The sequence below is a fragment of the Bidens hawaiensis genome, unplaced genomic scaffold (genome assembly GCF_021521415.1).
Source record: "Bidens hawaiensis isolate Kalapana, Puna unplaced genomic scaffold, B.hawaiensis_p1.1 tig00000536_1, whole genome shotgun sequence".
In the NCBI taxonomy this organism is placed as follows: domain Eukaryota; kingdom Viridiplantae; phylum Streptophyta; class Magnoliopsida; order Asterales; family Asteraceae; genus Bidens; species Bidens hawaiensis.
In genome coordinates, this window is record NW_027491034.1 from 3,304,746 (window position 1) to 3,324,966 (window position 20,221).

Here is a 20,221-nt window from a genome sequence, read left to right on the forward strand (position 1 = left end):
GAAAAGTTAGGCAATACCAGAATTGGTGCGGTAGTGAGCTTTTCCTTGATAACCTGAAAAGCTAATTCTGCTCCCTCTGTCCAAACAAACGTCTTTCCCTTCATGCAATCTGTCATAGGGGCCATAATGGAACTGGAGTGTGGAATGAACCGCCTATAAAAAGAAGCAAGCCCATGAAAATTGCGGACTTCGGTAATGGTGGTAGGAGTTGGCTAGTTTTGAACAGCTGCAATTTTAGATTCATCCACCTGTATCCCGTCCCCTGAAATAACATACCCTAAAAACAAAACTTTAGGGGTCATGAACACACATTTCTTTGTTGCTGCATAGAAACTTTCTCTGCGAAGCAAGGCCAAAACTTTCTTGACATGCACGACGTGCTCACTGAAAGAAACACTATAAATAAGAATATCATCAAAATATACCACCACGAACTTCCCAATAAAAGGCCTGAGCAACTGATTCTTCACACGCATAAAAGTACTAGGCACGTTTGATAAACCAAAAGGCATCACCAACCACTCATACAATCCTTCACGAGTCTTGAAGGCTGTTTTCCACTCATCCCCAGGTCTAAGACGAATCTGGTAATACCCACTCTTCAAATCTAACTTTGTGAAAATAATGGCACCACTAATCTGGTCAAGCAAATCATCAAGGCGAGGAATAGGAAACCTGTACCTCACAGTAATCTTGTTGATGGCTCGACTATTGACACACATCCGCCAGGTACCATCCTTCTTTGGAGTTAACAAAGCAGGGACAGCACATGGACTCATACTTTCACGAACATGGCCCTTAAAAATCAACTCCTCAACCTGCCTACGCAGCTCTTCATGCTCTCTCGGACTCATCCTGTAATGTGGCCTATTGAACAATTGTGAAACAGGCTCCAAATCAATATAGTGTTGGATGTCACGCAAAGGTGGCAGCCCATCCGGCAAGTCATCGGGGAAAACATCAAAAAATTCCTCAAGTAAAGGAATCATAGCTTCAGGAATCTCAACTTCCTCGGGCACCGGTTTCCCTATCAAAACAAACACACTGTCTGCCTCCACCAACTCATCTTCAAACTGACTAATGGTCAACAGGTTACCCGACTGCTTTGTGGTTAGCTGCTTCGGCTTGCTAGGGACAAGCGTTATCTTTACCCCACCAAACATGAAGCCATAAGAATTTGATCGTCCGTCATGTTCTATACTTCGATCATACTCCCAAGGTATACCCAACAACAAGTGACACGCAACCATAGGAACCACATCACACACAACATCATCTATATATGTGGTCCCGATAGAAAAAGAAACAAGGGCTTTTTTTGAGACCGATACCTCTCCCCCTTTTTTAAGCCATTGAAGCTTATAAGGCTTGTGGTGACTCTTCGTCTTCAAGGCCAACTTTTGGACTGCCTCTTCAGAAATCAGGTTGTCACAACTTCCTGAATCGATAACGAATGTGCAAACCTTCCCGAGAATGGTACATGTGGAGTGGAAGATGTTATGCTTAAGCCACCCGTCCCCATCAGCCTTTGGTGTATAGCAAGAACGCCTAACCACCAAGTTCACCCCCACATCACCGGTCACAAACTCCTCCTCATACTTGGGTTCTTCATCATACTCTGGGGCCTTTTCATATTCTTCATACTGTTCATCTTCGGATTCTACAAGCAAGTGCCTCTTACCCGCCTGTTTACAGTCAACTTGCCGATGACCCATCTCACCACATTTGAAACACTTCACCCCGCTACTACTAGCCCCCTTAGAAGTCGACCCAGTGTTGTTGGCCCCCGACCTCTGTTGACTAGGCACGACACGAGGTCCTCCACTACCCGACCCCGAATTTTCCCCAGCAGGGGCTGGTGAATACGAACCGCCCACCCGACGGTTTTGTTTTTCAAAAGCCAAGGCCCTTTGGTATGCCTCGGCGACCGTTAACGGATCAAAAAGATTTACAGAGTCCATTATTTGAACCCTTAAACCTCCAATATACCAAGCAACAAGTTGTTCATCAGTTCCTTGAATATCATTACGAGAAATCAAATGATAAAACTCGGTCGTATATTCATCAACCGACCTGGATCCCTGTTTCAGATTCTGCAAACGTTGATACATCAACCGTTGAAAGTTGTGAGGTAAAAAAGTGTCCCGCAAACACTTCCTCATCTTGGCCCATGTCACGATCGTGACTTCCCGAGTCTATTTCGTGTCATCTTCAACTGTTGCCACCAAGCTGACGCCCTCCCACGTAGCCTAGTAGCGATCAAAGAGACCCGCTTATTTTCAGGGACCTCTCGGAACTCAAACACGTCTTCTACAATAACCAACCAATCGATGAACCCCTCCGGATCCAAACTAGTCCCATCAAATTATGGGATATCAGTACGGATCCCAGCATCCCAACGCCGGTTTCCATCCCCACGTTCTGGTCTTGGTCCCCTCTCGTAACCTTCTTCGGAAGACGAATCATCATTACCAAAAAACGAATTATCGAAATCCCTATTTTCTGGGGCCGGCCTTCGACGATTCATCAAGTCAGCCATTCGATCAGTGAGTTGATCAACCACTTGATCCAATCGTTGCTCCACCCGCGCCATAAACCGTTGTTCTAACTCTCGTTCGTAAACCTCATCGACCGGTCTTCGCCTTGGAGGCATTTTTGAACAAGAAATTTGGCTTTGATACAAACTGATGCAGAGGTAAAACCAAACAGAAGTTCGAATCACGTTTATTCAATCGGATACCGTGATGAACTTCCAAACCCTAAAAATCCCACCCAAAGGTCAGGAAAATTGAAGAGAAAAATTATTTATTATAAAATTCAAGTCTATCTCTTCAGATTACATCAACATAATATAAATAGAGTTTCAAATACGAAATGGGCCTAAAATGGGCCATGGGCCAAACACAAACCCAAAAACAAAAACATAAAAACTGACAAAAAAAAAACATAAAATGGCCTATAACTTTATTTAGGAGTCGTTTCTTGGATTCGGACAGGGGCCAAACCACCATTGGTGTTTGCCACAATGTGCTTCTCATCTCAAGCTTCGAATTGACTGGTAATGGGCCTGAAACGGAGCTTCGTGGGCCAAGTTATGCCCGTTTTCGTGGGCCACCTTTGGAGACACGATCATGGGCCTCCAAATATAACATGGCCTGTTCTTCAATACTTGGACCTTCATCACGTTCAGGTAGTACCCAAGAAGGGAGGAATGACAGTCGTAATGAATGAGAAGGACGAACTAATACTAATGAGGACCATCACAGGCTGGCGAGTTTGCATCGATTACCGGAAGCTTAATGATGCCACAAGAAAAGATCATTTTCCACTTCCTTTCATAGATCAAATGCTCGAACGATTATCTTGAAAAATGTTCTACTGTTTTCTTGATGGATTTTCCGGATACTTTCAGATCCCCATTGCTCCTGAATATCAGGAGAAAACCACTTTTACATGTCCATACGGAACCTTCGCTTACCGAAGAATGCCATTTGGATTATGTAATGCTCCAGCCACCTTCCAACGCTGCATGGTGGCCATCTTTCATGAAATGATCGAAAACTCTATGGAAGTTTTCATGGACGACTTCTCAGTCTTTGGAGATTCCTTCGATCATTGTCTGAAAAACCTAGACAAAATGCTAGCTAGGTGTGAAGAAATAAATCTAGTGCTCAATTGGGAAAAATGCCACTTTATGGTAAAGGAAGGCATTGTTCTAGGTCACAAGATTTCTCAAAACGGACTAGAAGTTGATACGGCCAAAATAGAAACCATATCCAAACTCCCACCACCAACTTCAGTCAAAGCCATTAGAAGTTTTCTAGGTCACGTCGGTTTCTACCGCCGCTTCATAAAAGACTTCTCAAAAATCTCAAGACCTATGACCAAACTTCTAGAGAAAGACGCACCATTCGTCTTCTCTGAGGAATGTGTTGAGTTATTCAATACACCGAAAGACAAACTTTTCAACGCACCAATCATGACCACACCCGATTGGACCCTTCCATTCGAGATCATGTGCGATGCAAGTGACTTTGCAGTTGGAGCCGTACTCGGACAATGCAAGGAAAAACACTTTCACCCAATTTACTATGCTAGTAAGACTCTTAATGATGCACAAGAAAACTACACCACAACAGAAAAAGAGTTACTAGCAGTAGTCCTTGCCTTTGAAAAATTTAGATCATACCTCCTTCTTTCCAAAACCATAGTTTACACCGATCATGCCGCAATACGATACCTATTCAACAAACAAGAAGCCAAACCTAGACTCATCCGATGGATCCTACTACTCCAAGAATTTGACATCGAAGTTAAAGATAAGAAGGGAGCAGAAAATGTAGCCGCAGACCATCTTTCACGATTAGAATGTCTAACTCCCGAAGAGCTTCAAGAAGAAATTATCAACGATAATTTCCCACATGAGGTTCTCATGCACATTCAAGGAGTGATAGAAGAAAAGGACGAAAGTCCCTGGTATGCCGACTTCGCCAATTACTTAGCTTGTAGGATCCTCAGAAAAGGACTTACTCATCAACAGCGGAAGAAGTTCTTCTCCGATCTTAAGTTTTACTTCTGGGAAGATCCACACGTGTTTAGGATAGGTGCGGATCAAATCATTCGTAGGTGCGGAGCAGGAAAAGAGGCCTTAGATATTCTCAAACACTGCCATGAAGGACCAACAGGCGGCCACCACGGTACAGCCACCACGGTCAGGAAAGTGTTTGATGCAGGATTTTTCTGGCCCACTATATACAAATATACACAAACTTTGATCCAAGCATGCGATGCTTGTCAAAGAGCCGGGAACATCTCATCGAAAAATGAGATGGCTTAAAAAGGCATTCAAATTTGTGAAATATTTGATGTATGGGGGATAGATTTCATGGGGCCATTTCCTAACTCATTCGGAAATAAATACATCCTTGTAGCAGTCGATTACGTGTCTAAATGGGTAGAAGCACAAGCTCTTCCCACCAACGATGCTCGAGTAGTTGTACGATTTCTGAAAAAGTTATTCTCAAGATTCGGTACTTCGAAAGCCCTCATCAGCGACAGAGGTACTCACTTTTGTAACACCCTGATGGACAAGGTCTTAGCACGATATGGAGTTAACCACCTACTGGCAACACCATATCACCCTCAGACCAGTGGGCAAGTAGAGGTCTCGAATCGAGGAATTAAAAGGATTTTAGAAAGAACTATAGGAATGAATCGCAAAAATTGGGCAGAAAAGTTAGATGACGCATTATGGGCCCTCAGGACGGCCTACAAAACTCCCATAGGAACGACACCCTTCAAGCTCGTTTACGGGAAGGCATGTCATCTACCAGTGGAATTAAAACACAAAGCTTATTGGGCTCTCAGAGCGGTGAACTTTGATCTAACGTCCGCTGGAGCAAACCGGGAAGATCAAATTCGTGAGCTCGAGGAGCTGAGAACAATAGCCTACGAAAATTCCTGGTCCTACGAGGAGAAGACTAAACGCATACACGACGCTCATTTAAAAGGAAATAAAAAATTTCAAGTTGGCGATCGTGTACTGTTATACAACGCTCGTTTACGTCTTTTTCCAGAAAAACTGAAATCCCGATGGACATGTCCATACGTAGTTGAAACAGTTTTTGACTATGGAACCATCGAAATTTCAAGTTCAAACGGTCAAAAGTTCAAAGTCAATGGACATCGATTAAAACCATACATCGACGGTCCACTTAAAGAAGGTTTGGAGGTACTAACCCTCCAAACTTTTTAAATAAGACATTAAGGAAACAAGGTCTGGCCAAGACCTTCACAAAAGTAGGCCTTGTAAATATTGTTTTATTTAAATAATAATAATAATAATAATAATAATAATAATAATATAAATATAAAATTTTTCAGAAAACCACGGGGGCGTGCTCCTTAAAGCACGGTCCCGTGCCTAAAAATGCGGGTCGGCATCTACGCTGCAAAAATCTCAGTCAGACTGGTTTGTAACAGAATTGTCAGAGTTAAAACATGGGGGCGTGCTTCCATAAGCACGGTGCCATGCTCGGTTTTCTGTTTGGTTATAAAAGGTACCTTGTGTCATTGCATTCCTTGCACAAACCAAAACCAAAACAAAACAAACAAAAAAAACCTCTGATAATTCAGCATGCCAACCGAGATGAATGAAGCAATTCTCGTTTCCCAACATCCGAGAAACGATGCCCGCCATGTTTCCAAAACCGAGCTTTTCTTGAAACTTCAAGAACTCGTAAGAGAACTCACCGAAATGAATGTCCTCGCAGAGATGCGTCTCATGCAACTCACCGAATCGGTGGAGAACATGAAAATGGAACTCCGAGACATCAACGAGAAACTCCAGTTTCAAGTTCTCGGTTTCACGTATTTTCCACCACCAGGACCGTTAGGAGGGGAGCGCCTTTCGGTGAGCTCTAGGAAACTTAATTTTATGTTTTTATATGTTAAAAAGTGCATTAAGCACAATGTGTTAGGACTTCGGGCTTAACCTGATTATTTTCTTTTCTTAGGAAACCCGGGCTTATCCCGTAACTGTTCTAGGATCTTTATTTAATGAAAAGTAATCTTTAGATGACCAAACTTCCAAATTATTACAATAAACGTCATTCTAAAAATTTCGGATCATGAATCATTTAAAAACTAAAAAAGAAATACACTGTGACAAAAACCACGTGCCATGCTTTCCTAAGCACGAGGCCGTGGTCACCCAGAATCTTCAGCATGATACGCGCTGACTCCGTACAATTCTATGACTCAGAAACATTTATTCTTCTAGCAGCACGGGGCCGTGCTCCAGTAAACACGGTGCCGTGTTCAACTTTCCAGTCTCTATATAATGCATGCATAAATTCACTATTCCATTCACACCAAACAAAAACTACCTAAATGGAAGGAAAACAAGTTGAATGGAAACCAGTGAAGAAGGGGAAACAACATGAATCTTCCTTCCTTGAGGAACAAATCATGAGACTCCAATGCATCGTAAGAGACCAAGTTGAGAGCAACATGCAAACCGAAGCTCGAGTAGTCGAGTTGATCAACAAAGTCGACCTGCTTAGGTTCGAGAACTTCCATGTTGTGGATGGCCACCACAAAGATGTGACTTCCAAACTTAACTTTCTCAACCGAGAACTCGTCACGCTCAACAAAAGGCTTGACGAACTTTTGGAAGCCAAACGAGCACCACCACACATCCAGGACTTGTTCAGGGGTGGTGGCCGTTGAAGTTCTGACTTTGTCTCGTGTTTAAGTTGTTCCCGCTAGTACTATGTGTTAGGATCCGAGAGTTTTTGTTGTACTTTTCGTTTCATCTATCTTTAATTATGTCTTTAGTTTTATGTTTTAATGAAATCTAGGATTTTTAATTACCATGTTAAAATAACTAGAAAATAAAAACCCAGTAAAAACAGAACCAATCTCGACAAACAAAATAAACAAAACACTACAGTCTGCATTAAGCAGCATGGTACCGTGCTCCAAAAGCACGGTGCCGTGTTTTTGGTGTCAGGGCAGTTACGAGTTTTAACTTAATAAAATAACTGTCTCCAACCACCAACCTTATTTTTCACTGTGTTCTGAACCAAGAAACCGCCGACCTTCAATTATTTTGCTAATTTCTTCATCTAATCTTCGAATCTAAACCTAAGGTTTGTTAATTTAACAATTGTATTATTCAAATTCGTAATTTTAGGTCTAGATTAACCCAAAATTTATTCAAATCGACCAAATCGGGTCAAAACCCAAAAAGGGTATGGGTTATTATGCTTGATTATGATGAATAAATTGTTGAATGTTTGATGGTTAGGGATTAAATGAAAGAAACAATTCGGGTTTCGGGTGTTAGGATAAATACCCGACAAACAATTAAACCCAATTGATATAACCGGTTAGAAACGAGGGTTCGAGTCTAAGTAAGATAAAAATCGGTATTAGGAACACGAGCCGTGCCCAAAACAACACGAGCCGTGGTCAACAAAAAGTCAAACATCAAAGGAATTGAACCAGAAGCAGCAGCACGGTACCGTGCTTCTGAAAGCACGCCCCCGTGCTTTGCTCTCTGTTTCAGCAAATTGGAAATTTTTCATGAGTTTGGACTAATTTAAGTTTAAATTGCAAGTGGCCGAGTATGGGGAAGAGTTTCATGCATTCCTAGTCTTCGGAAACCGGAGGACTAAGGACCGATCGGCAAACGAAAGATTAACCTATCTCAATAAAAGATATCCTGAAGCTCACTTCCATGCATGCGAAGAAACCCTCAGACAAGTTAACCAATGGGAGCACTACCAGAACATCGTCACAGGGCCGTGGAAATGAGTTTTTAACCAGACAGGGGATTCAGTAACCGAACTTACAAAGGAGTTCCTAGCCTCATTCAACATGAAGAAGAAAAGGTTCGACATGTGGGATACCAAGGCAATAAAGTTCCGATGTGGGGGTATTTGGAATACAACCTCTGTCACTCAACTGGGAATCGATGTGGGTATCTACACAACCGAGGAAACTGACACAGATATCTGGTTCGAGGCCAAAACGACTTTTACAGATGAAGGTGATGATGACGAGGCTGAAGCAGGTGCCATTAGGGACGAAGCTTGGGAACAGTTGAGTTATGGAACAGCAAGCTATAGGCCGAGCGTTTCAAAGAGCACAGCACTGCGTGACCCACTCATGAGGTACATCCACCGTTTGCTGAGTCATACCGTCACAGCTAGAGGTCAGAGCGAAGGGGTTGTTAACCTAAGGGATCTTTGGGTATTGTACTGCATGAAAAACGAAATACCATGCAATATCACTATGCTATTCTGCAAGCTTTTCATGTCAAATGCCACTGCCCGAGGAAATACCCCGATATTTGGTGGTCCCTGGATCTACAACCTCTGCAGGGCCTATGGTGCAGACATAGAAGGAAATCCGAGCCCATACTCGATAGCTCTCAACCTTGATTACTGTGAGAGCATGCAGATGGTACAGCAAATCAGCCCGGGTGTGTGGAGATTTTGTGACAAGTACAATCAGGTTTGGGACCCAGAAGACCCGTCAGATATGATGATACAGGATGTGCATGAGAGACGACAATCACCGCCCAGACAACACCGCCGCCGAACCTACCATCAGACAGGAGGCCCATCTTCATCAGGGGCCAGCCCCAGTTCATCACATGATAGCCGATACTCTTTGGAGGGTATATATGGACTAATCGATCAATTCTCAACTAAGACTACCGCCTCATTTAACAGGATCAACGAGCAAATGGCTGCATCCGATGCACAGCGAGCAGCCGAGTATGAAGCAACGAGGCGAGAGATTGAGCGATTGGGCTATCGCATGGACAGGCAGTGGGGACCGTTTGACCCGGACACGGGTAACTGATGACTGTCGGCACAGGTAGTTGGGCATGGGCACTGGCATGGGTTGGTGTTAGTTCATGAACTTATTATTATTTGTGTTTGAACAATTTGCTTTTCGTCGTACTTGTTTATTGTGTTTGTGTTTGTTTGGATACTATTATGGCCATGAGTGCCAAAGACATTTTATTAGGTACTAATTTAGCCCGATAAGGAAAGGGATGGATGATTCCATACCCAATTTTCAGTAGTTATGCTTGGTTGTTTGTGGATATTTGCAGTTTTATATTATACAGGTACAAAAACAGGAAAACGGACGAAAAACAGGGACGCTCTGTCGAAATTTCGTTAACCTGTAGGGAAGTAACTCTCCATTTTTACCCATAAATTAGAATTTTTATATTTTCATGAATCTTGACACATTGAGAACAATGTGAGATTCAAGTGTGGGGAGGGGAATTACTTGACCAATTGTTTGTCCAACTAATCATAAAAATTCTCCAAAACAAATATTTTTTGCAGCAGACAAAGATTATTCTAAACCTAAAATCCAAGAAAATTTTTTGCAAATAACCAATCATTTAAAAGTGAAAAAGTAAGAAAAGGTTTTGTTATATTGAAAATAAATTTATGCAAAATATGGCGTTAATACCCAATTCCTCCGTTACCGTGAGATAAACCTCATATCGTATAAATATTTTTTCGGAAGCTTTGAGTGAGTCATATGTTTCATGTGATTTAGAACTTGTCGCAATTATTCATTTCAAGATCGAACGAAGAGTTGTATAAGGAAGAAGGTAATATTTACACCATTCCATCAAACCCGTTATCAAATTACAAAACCAAAAAACCCGAACACTTTATCCATTTTCACCAGTAAAATACAACACTGGTCTTTTACCGGCAGACCCAAAAGAACTGGAAATGCATTCTTTCGATTTCAATTTCCTTTGCTGCATACATTTCGCAAAACCTAGGTTGCCACCAGAACTTAGGGAGAGAATCTTTCTCTTTAGCAATGGAGTAAGGAAAAAGTGGCGCCAAGACGAACAAAGGCCACCATTCTGTGGAATTTCCAAAAACGCAATGAAGAGAAAAGCAAAAAGATATGAACGATGTTTAGGTTGCGAAAATGGTCACACGAAGGAAGATGTAGAAAAAGTCAAACTCAGTCTCAGCATGAATATACCGAACTAATGAGGGTGGGGGCTATTAGGCTCAAAGCCGAACGATCCATTAGAGTTGGAAGTTATATTCAGAACAGGATTGAGGAAGAATTGATCTACATCCTTGATAAAACTGGTCTTGACGATCTGACCTTAAAAGAGTCATTAGATATATATAAAAAAAAAAACTCTCGGAGAAAAAGGAGCTAACCATTGAAGACATCTCAAAACTCCCAAACAAGTAGAAGTTGTATTTACCATTAACCCTTGAACCACCACAAAATACCAATTTCGACTCACACAAAACCAAAACCCCTCTTTACCTTCTAAGCTATGCAACCTTTCAAAAATGTGGAGATTTGAACTTGTTACAAGCTTATTTATCACATGTTGCATTTTGGCTAAGAGTGTTCACATACTTACATCACAGGTATGATCAGATATAAAACCGAGTGTGAGTGAACATTGTGAGAACGTAACGTTTTGCATAAACAGATATACATAACAATAAAAGTTCTCTCTTTTATCACTAACATAAAGATTGGTTTTTTTGTTTCGTCTTCTTGAAGCTCACTTAAGGGGTAGCTATGATCTAAGTTTGCTGTTTTTAGAAGATATTTATAAGAGGATTGCTTGAGGATAAACAATGTTCAAGTGTGGGGATGTTTGATGTACACATAAATATACATCTTTCCGGCATCAAATAATCTCTAAAAACTGTAATTTCTATCCAATAACATAGCATAAAAGACTACTTATCATAATAAAACATAATTTCAGGTGAAACCAAGCCTCAAACGAAGAAACAAGCAAAAAGACGAAGAAAAGAGAAGAAAACAAAGAAACACGCCCCATGCCTCAAGAAACACGCCCCCATGCTTCTGACACAAGAAAAGACAAAATCTGGAAGCAAAAGCACGGGGCCGTGCTCATCATGCACGGGGCCGTGGACGGGAACACAGAAAAGACAAAAAAGAATTGAGCACATGTCACTAAAAATCACGGGGGCGTGCCTTCCAACCACGGGGCCGTTGCCAGCTCACACAAAAGACAAAACAAATCTGGCACATGTCATAAAAATGCACGGGGTCGTTCTTATCAAGCACGGGGCCGTGCTTCACACTCCAGATTGCCTATAAATAGTGGCTCTTATGCCATTTGAAGAGTGTGCCTTGCAAAGAATTCTCTCCGGTTTTCACTTATAAAAACACACAGTAACACTCACTTTGAAGATCTAGTGAAGAGTTTGAAGGTTTGGAGGTTATCACCACTAATCATCATCATCAACCATCATTACCATCATTAAGAAGAAGGATTCATCTACATTTGGTTAGATTGTTCTAAGTTTAATCATGTATTTGTTATTATCAATCATCTTAATGTTCATCATTATGCTCATTATGAGCTAAACTCCTTTTACCATCTAAAATCTATGAAGAAGCTTTGTTTTACTTGATAATTAATCAAGACATGTGATGCAGTCTACTAAAGTACATGGTTATATTACAATTATCTTTTGATGAGAAATGTTTCACCATCTTAAATCACTAAATCAAAGTTGGTGGTTGTCAATATCTTTGGCAATCGTTCATGATCGATTCATGTTCTTGAAAGATAGAAATAATTTGATACATTATCGAAACATGGATCCTTATATTGTACTTAGAAATGATGAGATATAAGTTATGGTGTATTTTTCTAAACCTTGGTAATCCGAAAATGGTTTTGCTTAGGATATCAAATTAGTTAAAGAAACCATATGTTAACGGAATGTATAATTATAACCTACATAAATCAACCAAGGGGAGGTTGTGTGATGAACTACAACCACCCGAAGTTGTTAGAATTTGTATTTGAGAAATCGAAGTCAATCCTAATCTTTCTACTTTACAAAACTACTTGTCAACTCAAATCGACATCATTGAGATGGTATGACATTAGGAAAGGGTGGACTTTAAAACGCGCATACCATCTCCTTAGTGCCGAAGATACTCACTTAAGGTTTAAGGAGCTATCTATCATATATTGCTACGGCAAGTTTATCACATGTCTACATATTAATTATCAATGCTAAAATGGAGTGGATTCTTGATCTTAGATGGTAACCTTCGCATAATTGAACAACTCGTTTAGAATCTCTTTTCTCGGTCACCTATATATTATAAATATAAGTATTTATATTTAATAAAAAGTTTAAAAATCAACCCCAATATGATTAAAACCTACGATTGAAGTAAAAAACGATTTATTATTAGAAACTTGTGTGTCCACGGATTGATACTTGGTTCTTACCATTACTATTCTACATATACGATAGGTACACTTGCCTATTTTGTGTGTGTTTAGTCTTTGTAGAAATCACTTTTATAAATTTAAAACACGATCTTGTGCAAAAGCAAAGCATCCAACCTTTCATAATATTCCTACCACACACAGCACACATCACTTACATATCCGAATTATAACCGAATTCAGTCAAAATACCCCTTTACGCCTTAGGGTGTTTTGTGATTAGAGAAACTGAGAGGTAATTTTGTCTATGGGTACCTTAGTATAGTTAGGTAAGGTGAGACCGGGAGGTGATCCAAACCATTAGACCGTTGAGCTTTACATGATATTTAGGGTTCTTAAGTATTGTTGGTGAGACCGAGAGGTGATCTAACATACTTTAGTTATTCCTTAAGTTTCATATTTCTAGAATCTGATGCCAATCATATATCAAATTCCGAGAGTTTACAAGTTTACTAGTAGGATTCCTTGCCTAGATAGTTATTTCTCCTATTTAAGTTCCTGCCCGATATGTTTGTGTCTAGTCTCTTTGTCAGTTCTAGTTTAAATATTATTTATTTTATAGTTAATAACTAAAAACACAAAAATCAATTAAATCGATTATTTAAATTATTAGTCATAGTCTAGTTAGGTGTCGCTAGTGTCTTGTGGATTCGATATCCGGACTTTATTAGGCTTTACTACAGTCGATAGGTACACTTGCATATCTAGTGGTTTAGCATTAGGAGAGTCTAGATTTATAAATTTAAAACTAGAGTGTCTAGTTTATGTTAAGTTTTTAATAGACAGTTTTGCTCATCAGGTGATGTGCTAAACGTAGTTATATAATTTTGGGATTACTCTATATAATAGTATTCAAGTTTTGAAATTGTTCCAATCAGGTCGCTCATAAAATATTTTGTTCCAGTCAGGTTACTAAAGTTTCTTTTGTGTTCCAGTCCTAGATATTTTACCTAAATAACAGATTATCTAGTTTTATTGTTATTTTTAAATAGTTTGATATTGCATAGTATTTTTTTTAAAAACAAATTGTAAAAATTAATAATTCTACTATTAAATATTTTAATATCAACTAATTATCTTTTTGAAAATTTTCTAATAAATGGTAGCTTTTTATAAAATAATCGTAACTTAAAAATAAGTTGATTTCTTAGTACCTTTTTTTTGCAATTTTTCTTTTTCTTTCGCATTTTAAAAACTATTTTTCTCAATTTGTACTAATTTTTTCAATTAAAAAAAATACTTTGCGATTTCAAACTATTTAAAAATATAAAAAAAAGCTTACATAACCTGTTTTCAAGGTAAAATATCTATGATTGGAACACAAATAAAACTTTAGTGACATGATTGCAACAAAATATATTATGAGTGACTTAATTGGAAAATTTTCAAAACTGGGTTACTATTTTATAGAGTAATCCCTATAATTTATTAACTAAAATACGTTAATCTAGATACCCTAATGCATCAATTATCAAATGGTTGAGAAAATGCTAAGTTATGGAACCGATATCTTAAATTATTCACTTAAGGGGTAACCGAACAAAATTATCGACCTTTCTCAAGGAAACACCTATAGAACCCTAATAAGTTCTTAAAAATACCAGTGTTAATCCTAGACTTACTCACAATTATTCATTTAATTATAAACGAGTACCTTTAAACTAAATCCTACCTTACACCATGGAAATCGAAGGTAGTTTAATAAATTCATTCGACTCAATAGACAAAGCTGACAAATCAAACCTAGACGGACTCCTTACGAATAACTAAATCTAGCAATTTAATCAACAGAGACCTATCAAATAATCTATCACCTTACAAATTTTTAGATTAACAACACACTTTTATTTATTTGATTAATAATATCGATTCTATGATCTATTATAAATCAATCACAAGTCAAGAACACATAGTAAATAACCTAACAAGATCATATTATATGAAACAATCACCAAAGACTTTGCGAAACAATAAAACTTATCAAATAAAACCAAGCACATATATGCATCGAATAAATAACATCAAACTTTATACTGATTCATAACAATAACCAAAAGCAATAATCCAAGAAAAATCAAACGTCAACGATAGTTCATCACAATCCTAGGCAGTCTAATAAGTCTAGCCTAGCATCGGTAAATCAAACAAACAATAATGAAAACACAACCAGGATTCATAGTGACAAAACAAATTTAAAAGAATAAAGAAGTCTGGATGATAAAAACCCGTGAATTCTTCAATCTTGCACTTGTAGCTTTTCAAACCGTGATTCCTTGCCTCCGAGAACTCCAAAACTTACAATATTGGCTCCGAAATTCTTCCTTGGCGGCTTCTGGTTTGTCTCTCTTATGGTTAAGGTTAAGTATGATTATATTGATGTTTTGGCCTCCAAACCCTTGCAAACGGCGAAACTTTATGGAAATTTAGGCTCCCCGCATCGCACGGAGAGCAAAGGATAGGTGAATATGGGGCGTGACGCCAAAGAAAATCCAAGGCTTCACCACCACGACGCGTCGCGTGATGTGGTCACTTATCATGGTCGCATGGCGCATATTGCATATATTCGTTGGTTTGCATGATGGATGGTTTGGCCCGGTTCTCCATTAAAACTCATTTTAGCTCCTTTTCAACTTTTCAACCGTTTATAACTCTCGAGGCCTTAAAAACATCATTTAGTTAGTAGTATATAAATTCTAAATAAAAACTAATTAAAACTAATCAATTACGATACGAACTATATAAGCGAAAACATATATATATTTAGCAATATATCATGGGGGCAACATGGCTATCTAAGAGCATCCACAATGGTTAAAACTTTCATTTGTTTGGATGATGTGTCAATGCAACAAACTTAAGGTGATAGTAATTCACCATTGTGTGCCCAAGTCCATGGACCAGCAAACATAAAGTGTAGGCCCCACTCCTCTTATGCACACATAATATATATACCTATACAATATAAACACATATTTAATATTTTTAATGAGGTTTGTTGTTATGGAAAAAAGTTCGGTTTTTAAGAAAAGTTTGGAATCTGATGTGGCGATGATATGTCGGTTTGTATGGGTTTGTTGTTGTGGATGCTCTAAATTAAAGAGTGCGGTGGTTTAACACACAAAAAAGTCGCAAGTAAAAAAATATATTATAACCAAAATTTATGTATGGTATAAAACGTCACATTATTTCCCAACTTATTATTTTTCTTTATATAAAGCCTCGGAGGGAGTTATCGATAAGCTCGAAAGAATCAGTAGGGTGTTCTTTTGGGGCGGTTCAGAGGAAGATTCAAAAATGAATTGGGTAGCATGGCAGAGAGTTGTTGCTCCGGGGGTCTCGGGCTTGGGGAAATGAATCTAACCATGCTTGCGAAGTGGTGGAGATTTATAAGTGAAAAAGACGAGCTATGGAGGAAAATTATTTGGCGAAGATTTCGATCCATAGGCCGTGGAAACATATTGTGAATATTAACCAGTTCGAAATTGACTTGGAAAAAGTGATTAGGAAAGAAATAAAAGATGGCTGGTGGGGTGACGTTGCAATCCATTTGAGATTTCCACAACTGTATGCACTCGAAGGTTGTCGTGTTTTCGACCGGCTATTGATGTATGTGTGGTAGGTGGGGTTGGAACCGTGCGCCTTTAGGGGCTGTTGAGGTGGGGGAACTTAAGGATTTGTTGTTCAAGTGTCAACATGTAAGGTTGGGAGAAGGTATGGATAGGATAATTTGGAATTTGGATGTGGAAAGTAGTTTTTCAGTGACAAGTTTGAAGATTGATTTGGAAGAAAATGGTGAGTTGGATGGTAATTTTGTCATGGAGTGGAACAATTATGTTCCTAAAAAAGTTGGAATTCATGCGTGGAGAGTTGAGACGAGAGAATTCATGTTTTATTTTCGTTGGTAAAGCAAGGTATATCGGTCCCGTCTGTTGTTTGCTCCGCACTTGATGATTTCATGCGATTTCGCTCAAACGATTTGGAGCGTTATTACTTTGTGGTGCAAGGTACCAACCATTTACGCATTTACGGTTAAAGATTTATTAGAATTGCATAGTATACAATTTTTCCCAAACGAAAGGCGAAGGCGTTTTATGCGGTTTGTTTGACAACGGTATGGTGTATTTGGAGGGCAAGGAATGCGTTGGTCTTTGAGGGTAAACCAGTTAGACTTAATAATGTGATGGGTGAGATTAAGGCGTTAAAGCTTCTTGTGGATGAAGGTGGGGGAAACACTTGGATCTTGCTTTGATTGGCCGTTAAAAAAAATTCCAATTAAAGGTGCTTTATAAAATATTAATGTGGAAAGTACAATGTTTGACTTTTCAACAATGAAAGTATGAAACCACATACGTGATCTTTGGTACAACATTAAATTTTCTTCCATACTTCCCATTTAATTCTATATGCCGTTCAATTTTTTTTTAACTATATATGTACAACCACAACTCTTTTTGGATGTGTAGTGCGATCACTAGATTAACGGCAGCTAGAGTTTACAAGATTTTGTGTTATTTGGGTCCAACATTTTAAGTTTTTCAACTTGGTTTCTGGCTTGGGTGTTGACATTTTCAGGTGAGTTATTTTTAGTAAAATCCATCCTCAAAGTTCATACATAGTTTTTGCTAGATTATTAAAACTCATGAGTTTGTTGGAAATTTTGAAAAGCAAGTCTGAGTCTATGTTGGTATAGGATTAGCGTAGGGTGTGGTGATCATCATCATCATCATGCTTGTTTATTTACTGTATTTATATCAGATGCGAAACCCAAGAGGTCGACTCATACTCACTTTTATCTTCTTTTGTCACCAAATAATAACAAACATGTATGTTAGTTAAATTGCACTCAAAGCAAATTATTTTTGAAAGTAGACTGTTTGAAATTTGAGGGAGGGTAGGATGGGATAAACCTTTCCTATATTCTAATAGATAAAGAGACACTCAACATAAAAACTTTGATGACATATTGCGTATAACATCGAAAGATCATTAAGTGAGTCAAGGAAACAACATCAATAACAACAAAACAATGTGTACTAAAAATACTAGGATAAGATAAAAATGTGAGAAAATAATTTTTGTAACGGATTTAAAGAAGGAAAATAAATCAGACCAAAGAGATACAAATGAGGTGACGTAAGCCAACTGAAAGTACCTATACGTCAAGATCGCACTATGGTAAAATAGGCTAAGGCAACCAAAAGTGTTTTTCTTCTACAATATTTATAAAAAAGACTCAGTTATTTTTCGTTGGGATTCCGTTCCATATTTCATATAGATAAAAGTCTTTTGCTACTATTACTATATGTTAAATGAGATAAAAAAAAAGACGAAATGATAAAAAAAATTCTAGATTTTAATAGAGGAGATCACGATGTGGAAAACAAGACATGAATTCTTTACATTGTAGACAAACGGAAGGTGAAAAACTAAGTCTGACGATAAAAACTAACCAAAATTTTATTTAAAATCTCACCTCTATTAGTCATTTCATGGTGGATAATGAATGTTCCATTGAGTTTGACTCATATGTCATCACCGTTAGGGTTAAGCCGATTAGGGTTTGGTCGTTTTGTCAACATATATATAAGCATGTACATAGACGGTTTGATACGCACAAAATTTATAAACATGTAATAACAGCTCTAGTTTTTAGTGAATAGAGCTCCAAAATTAACAATTTGTATGATGAATAGGTCCTGAGTCTCAAGTGGGATTTCGCGACGACGTTTATATGCCTAAAACTGACCCTCAAGTGGGGTTTAGTGACGAAGCACGTAGGTCTGAAACTGAATCTCAAGCGGGGGTTTAGCGACAAAGTTCGTAGGCTTGAAACTGAGTCTCAAGTGGGGTTAAGCGACGAACAATGTAGTCAGCCTGAAATGCAAGTTGACATAGAGCATGTTTGGGATTGAATTTGAAAAATGCTTATGGCTTTTCAAAAAACCATTTTAAAAAGCCAGGATTTGAGGCTTTTCGAAAACTGCTTTTTAACCATTTCAAAAGCTAAAATAGAAAGTTTTTTTTGTGATTGTCAAACACAATTTAACTTATTGGCTTTTTAAAAAAGCCAATAAGCCAATAATAATTCTTTTAATCTTAGTACCATAAAGTAAGAGGTGGACTTGGTCTCGCTTATAAGGTAACATACAATTTTCATGATCCTTGAATGTTTTTATATTCTATATATTTCAAGAAAAGAAAAAAAAATAAACTCCCTTTGTAGGGAATTCTAGAAGATGGAACAGAAATAACATTGCAATAGTTATCAGAGGCTCTGAAGAGTTTAAGGCCGAAGTACAACTAATAATAAATCTTCAATACAATAATTTAGTTTGGTTTTTGGGTTATTGTGCAATAGGGCCCGAGCACGTTCTTGTCTACGAGTTTATGGATAACAATGACCTTGGCACATTCCTTTTTGGTACGTATTTGTTCCCTCATCACAAAATTGTTTTTTTTTTCGGGTCATTTATCCAAAGATTTTATGCGACAGATGATGACAAGTGTAAAGAATTGGACTGGGCTCAGCGTTTTAACATTGCGATTGGAGTTGCAAAGGGACTTCGATATCTACACAAAAACTCACGCCTCAAAATAATCCACCGGGACTTGAAGACCAACAATATTCTATTGGACAATAATATGAACCCTAGAATTTCATACTTTGGCACTGGTAGAGTTTTTGGAGTCAGTCATCACATGGTCCAAAATTATCCAGCCGGCAAAGTTCTTAGATGGATCAGTATCGCGTTATTACATGTCCAAGAAAAGCCTCAGTTGCAACCAACGATGTCGGATGTTGTGATCATGCTCGAAGGTTTGTGGGCCTCGAGTCTTCCTACACCGTCAGGACCAAAATTTTCAAACAATGATGTCGGGGTACATCCCTCCAATGATTGGTCCCACGCTTCCTTTACCAAGAAAACTGTCGTTGTCGTTAGTATTTATGCACTCTTTTGAACCAACTATGAAAAGTGGTGATGTGGGTGCGCATCCATCAGTCTATCCAAGAAAATCAACAACTTAAACTAAAGAGATCCTAGGAAAAAAAAATCATGATTTTAATGAAACCCAAGAAAACAATCACATCTAATGATCAATAGGTGACATCCATAAGTTGCAATAATTAATATGTAAATATGTAGAAGTTAATGGCCTATGGGTATAATCGGAAGATTGCATTTTTTTTGTTTGGAAAGAGAAGCTACTTAGCCGAGTCAAACGGGTTATGTATAGTAAGGTTATGTCTTCAAGATTTATCTATGTAATTTTTAAAAAACTTGGTTTTGCAATTCAAAATGAGATAGCGACGTAGCTTGTTGCCCATTTACGTTTTGTTTTGATGTAAACACTACTTTTTTTTTTCTGTTTTTCATCATTGTAATAAAATATGACGTTTATTGTTTTAAAAAA

The 20,221-nt window shown here is 38.3% G+C and overlaps 1 protein-coding gene across 1 annotated transcript; it reads right to left on the reverse strand.

The window, feature by feature from the left end:
- Positions 1 to 212: 212 nt before the first annotated feature.
- LOC143635348 (uncharacterized) lies at positions 213 to 2,162 on the reverse strand. Its single transcript, XM_077103204.1, has one exon. It carries the CDS (start codon positions 2,160 to 2,162, stop codon positions 213 to 215), a length of 1,950 nt encoding a protein of 649 aa, XP_076959319.1.
- Between the last annotated feature and the right edge of the window lie 18,059 nt (positions 2,163 to 20,221).

Coding starts and splice junctions, on each gene's coding strand:
- LOC143635348 (XM_077103204.1), bottom strand. CDS start 2,162: ATGAGGAAGTGTTTGCGGGACACTTTTTTACCTCACAACTTTCAACGG.